This window comes from Chrysochloris asiatica, unplaced genomic scaffold, assembly GCF_000296735.1.
Source record: "Chrysochloris asiatica unplaced genomic scaffold, ChrAsi1.0 scaffold00154, whole genome shotgun sequence".
Taxonomy (NCBI): domain Eukaryota; kingdom Metazoa; phylum Chordata; class Mammalia; order Afrosoricida; family Chrysochloridae; genus Chrysochloris; species Chrysochloris asiatica.
In genome coordinates, this window is record NW_006408672.1 from 6,928,702 (window position 1) to 6,932,790 (window position 4,089).

Here is a 4,089-nt window from a genome sequence, read left to right on the forward strand (position 1 = left end):
AAGAAGACCCCCAACGAGATGATTGGCCAACTGGCAGCATCGATGGACTCAAGTGTGGCAACAATTGTGAGGTTGGCCCAGGATTGGGCAGTGTTTCGTTCTGCTATGCATAAGGTCACTATGAGTTGGTTCCAACTCGATGGCACCTAACAACAACAACAAGATCATGATCCTAGACAGGTGGTATTTGTTGGTACTGTTAAGTGCTGTAGAGTCTATTCTGACTCACAGGCACCCTGTAGATGGTTTCTGAGGAGCATTTGGTGGATTTGAACTGCCATCCTTGTGGTTAGCAGTGCCACACTGGGACTCCATGTTGTTGCTGCTAAGGGCCGTCAAGTCGGTTCCAACTCAAAGCATGTGTAAGATTTCTGAGGAACAGCTGGTGGGTTTGAACTGCTGACTTTGCAGTTCAAATGGACCTTGTGGTCCAGTGCTTATTCTATAGAGCTACACCATAGACAGAAGTAAATCCCCTATTTGATTCAACCAATTAATTTTGTCCCAGGAATTTATGATTCATTGGCATATACACTTTTCAGTCTTTTCCATTCTCAGCACTTTATTTTCAGAAACATAAATCCTAAGATCCCAGTGTTTTGTTTTCATTTGTGTGTGTGTGTGTGTGTGTATGTGTATATATGTGCTGTTGTTTTCAGAAAATTGATGGGATTTCATACTTACCTTATTTCACTTTGATAACTAGAGTCTGAAAAAGAATAAAATTATATTAGCAAATTCAGGATACTTATTCTGAAAATGATTGTACTGGTTTTTATAGAACCCATGATTAGGAACCTTACCTTAGTACAAATTTGGAACCTGATAAACATTATTCAGTTCCCCCATCCCAAAGTATCAAAGGACTTCCAAGTAAAAATAAGGATCTTGGAATTAAATATTAATTATCAGAAAAATAAATAACTGCTGGGTACCAGAAATGGTGTTACTGCTAAGTACCTTTGAGCCAGTTCTGACTCATAGTGTCCCTGTGTAGGGTTACACAGAAGCAGCTGGTGGGTTTGAATCCCTGACCTTGTAGTTAAATACTGTGAGAGTTGGTGTTAATATCACCAAAGAGATTTACTCAGTGGTGCATGCCACATTTGATGTGTTATCTCATTTGTTGTTGTTGTTGTTGTTTTGTGCCGTGGAGTCAGCTCCAACTCAGAGTGACCCTACACAGGGTTTCCAAGGCTATAAATCTTTACAGGAGCAGACCACGTCATCTTTCTCCCATGGAACCGCTGGTAGTTTTGAACTACTGACCTTGTGGCTCGCAGCCCGATTTGTAACCACTATGCTACCAGAACTCCTTTGATCACTAGAATAATCCAAGAGGTAGGGTTGTTGTTGTTAAGCGCTGTCAAGTAGATTCTGTCTCATAGTGACCCTGTATAGGGTTTCTGTGGAGCAGCTGGTGAGCCTGAACTGCTGATCTTGCAGCTCAAACCAACCTTTCAGTTCAGTTTAATAACCTGCAGCACCACATCAGGATTAGTGTTATCATATTTTAACAAACAAGAAATTATACAGTACTATGTTTCTTGAATTCTGAGATAGATTTTTCAGTCAATATGTACCAATGGTTTCATAGATTTCAGTTCCTTCCCATCACCAAAGAAAATATTGCCATTAAATTGATCATGTCCCTGGGAATTACAACTGGTTAACATGCTCAGTTGTTAACCAAAAGGTTGGTGGTTTGAATCTCCCCAGAGGCCTGGTGATCTATTTTAAAAACAAAAACAAAAAACGCATCCACTGAAAACCCTATGGAGCAAAGTTCTGCAATGACACGCATGGGCCCACCGTGAGTCAGAGTTGCCTTGACAATATCTGGTTTAGTTTGGTTTTAATCAATGAGTAGGAGGAGATACTGAATTTGAAGACTGGAATGAAGCAGCTGGCTGCTCCAGTCCCAGGTTGCCCCACTCCAAAGCCCAGTGGTGTTCCCTACCACTGTGTTCTCCTGCGTAGGCTTTCTGGTCTAGCAAATTTAATCGAAAGCTAAAAAAATACTAATTTTCCAAGTTTTGATAGCAAGCTCACTTATTTTCAGACCTAATGATATCTGTCAATTCATTCACCAAATTGAACCTTGGAAACAATCCTATTTGAACTGAAGGAGAGATTGTTTGGTCTGCCTCCATGGTCTCCACTAAGAACCAGTTGCCATTGAGTTGATTCCAACCTACAGGAGTTTCAGATGTGTCAGAGAAGAACTGTGTACCACAGGGCTTTCAGTGATGATTTTTCAGAAGAAGATGTCTAGGTCTTTCTTCCAAGGTGCCTCTGGGTGGTCTGAACTTTTCAGTCTTTCATTTAGCAGCTGAGTGTGTTAACCATTTTCACCATCCCAGGATGTGGTTTCCACTAGGAGTGGAGAATGCCTCTGTGTGTCTGTCAGTGAGAGGCTAGAGGAGCTGGGCTCCTCAATCCCACTTCACTCTACAATGCAACAATCCAAGGCCTCCAGGTGAAGCGGAGTGGTGCCTTCAAATATTCCACGTCAGCCCTGGATACCTCAGCACCACCAAAGCGAAGATCAGAACATACTTTTAAAAGCATATGATGGCTAACTGCTTTTAAATGTCTAAATGTTTACTGGAGTCCTGGTGTGGCACAGTAGGATCAGCACTGGACCAAAAGGTCATTTTGAACCACAAGGTTGGCAGTTCAAACACCAGCCATTCTTTGGAAACCCTATAGGGGGTCGCTATGACTCAGAAACTACTTGAGGGCACTAAGCAACAATAATAACAAATGTTTACTACTAATGTTTGTTGTTGCTGTTAAGTGCTGTTGAGTCAGCTCCGACTCATAGTGACCCTTTATAGCGTTTCTGAGAAGTGGTTGGTGCATTTGAACCACTGACCCTGTGGCTCAAACTGTAGTCCCGTGCAGGATGTTAGACAATTAAAAATATAAAGAAATCATATTGAATAGATTTTATATCATATATATCCAGGAGCTCTGGTAGCATAGTGGTTACGAATTGGGCTGCGAACTGCAAGGTCAGCAGTTCGAAACTACCAGCTGCTCAGCGGGAGAAAGATGAGGTTTTCTGTTCTTGTAAAGATTTACAGCCTCGGAAACCCTGTTCAGGGTCGCTATGGGTTGGAACCGATTCAACGGCACTTAACAACAACAAAAATCAATAGGATATATACGATACATAACGATAAAAAAATTCACATTAGTTTTTAAAGATTTAGCTGTTGAAATCTTTATTGAACCCTTACAATTTATGTCTGAGGTGTGGTCTAGTTTTTCATAGGGAATTATGTCTGGTGAGGTGGGTTGGGATTGTAAACAGGTCTTCACTGGTCTGTTCACAGCCCTACAGGGGCTTGCTACTGACAAGGGCATTTATCACTCTGTTGTGGATATTTTATCTCAAAGTTAACAAAAGGGTAAAACCTAGGAGATAAACTTATATATAAAATTTCCAAAAAAGTCCATAAGATAGTTCTTATTTCCACTTTGCAAAAGAGGAAACTAACAATTATGGAATCTCCTTTCATGATCTTATTTAAATCCTAACCATCGCTAACCTTCTTACTAAGTTACTATGGAACAGACAACAGCCTGAGAGAAGCAGAAGTTCCAAATAATATTCTGCAATGACTCCACAATAGTTAGTGTTCAAAATATCAATCTCAAGGAATTGAACAATCTACAGTGATACCTGAAAATAAAATTAAATCATACCCAATGCATTTCATTTAATGCTACTGTGTTTTACTTGAGTCATCTATCACTGACATAGTAGTAACTCTCAGGTAAAAACAATTCCTATCTAGTCTGGGTCAATGGGAGTTTATTACTTTTCAATTTCTGCCTTCCAGATATAAAGTTATAATACATAATCAATTCCCCAATCATAAAACAAGACCATGGAGGAATTTAGGACTCGTCCACTAAACCACTGAGGGCTAAACACTAACCTAGTGAAGGCTAGACCAAGTGGAATATTTCATTAAGAAAGATATTCTGGGTCAGAGTTAGCACGGTGTCTGGCATAGATACAAACAAAAATGCCCATCAAGTAACAATATGACTGTTAGTGTTGCTAAAAGAAAAAAC

At 40.2% G+C, this 4,089-nt stretch overlaps 1 protein-coding gene across 1 annotated transcript in view; it reads right to left on the minus strand.

The window, feature by feature from the left end:
• IGSF5 (immunoglobulin superfamily, member 5) overlaps nt 1-4,089 on the minus strand; it is a 61,127-nt gene that overhangs the window by 9,251 nt on the left and 47,787 nt on the right. Inside the window, exon 6 of the mRNA XM_006870861.1 lies at nt 685-709. Coding sequence (XP_006870923.1) covers nt 685-709 — 25 coding nt within the window. The remainder of the gene's footprint in view (nt 1-684; nt 710-4,089) is intronic.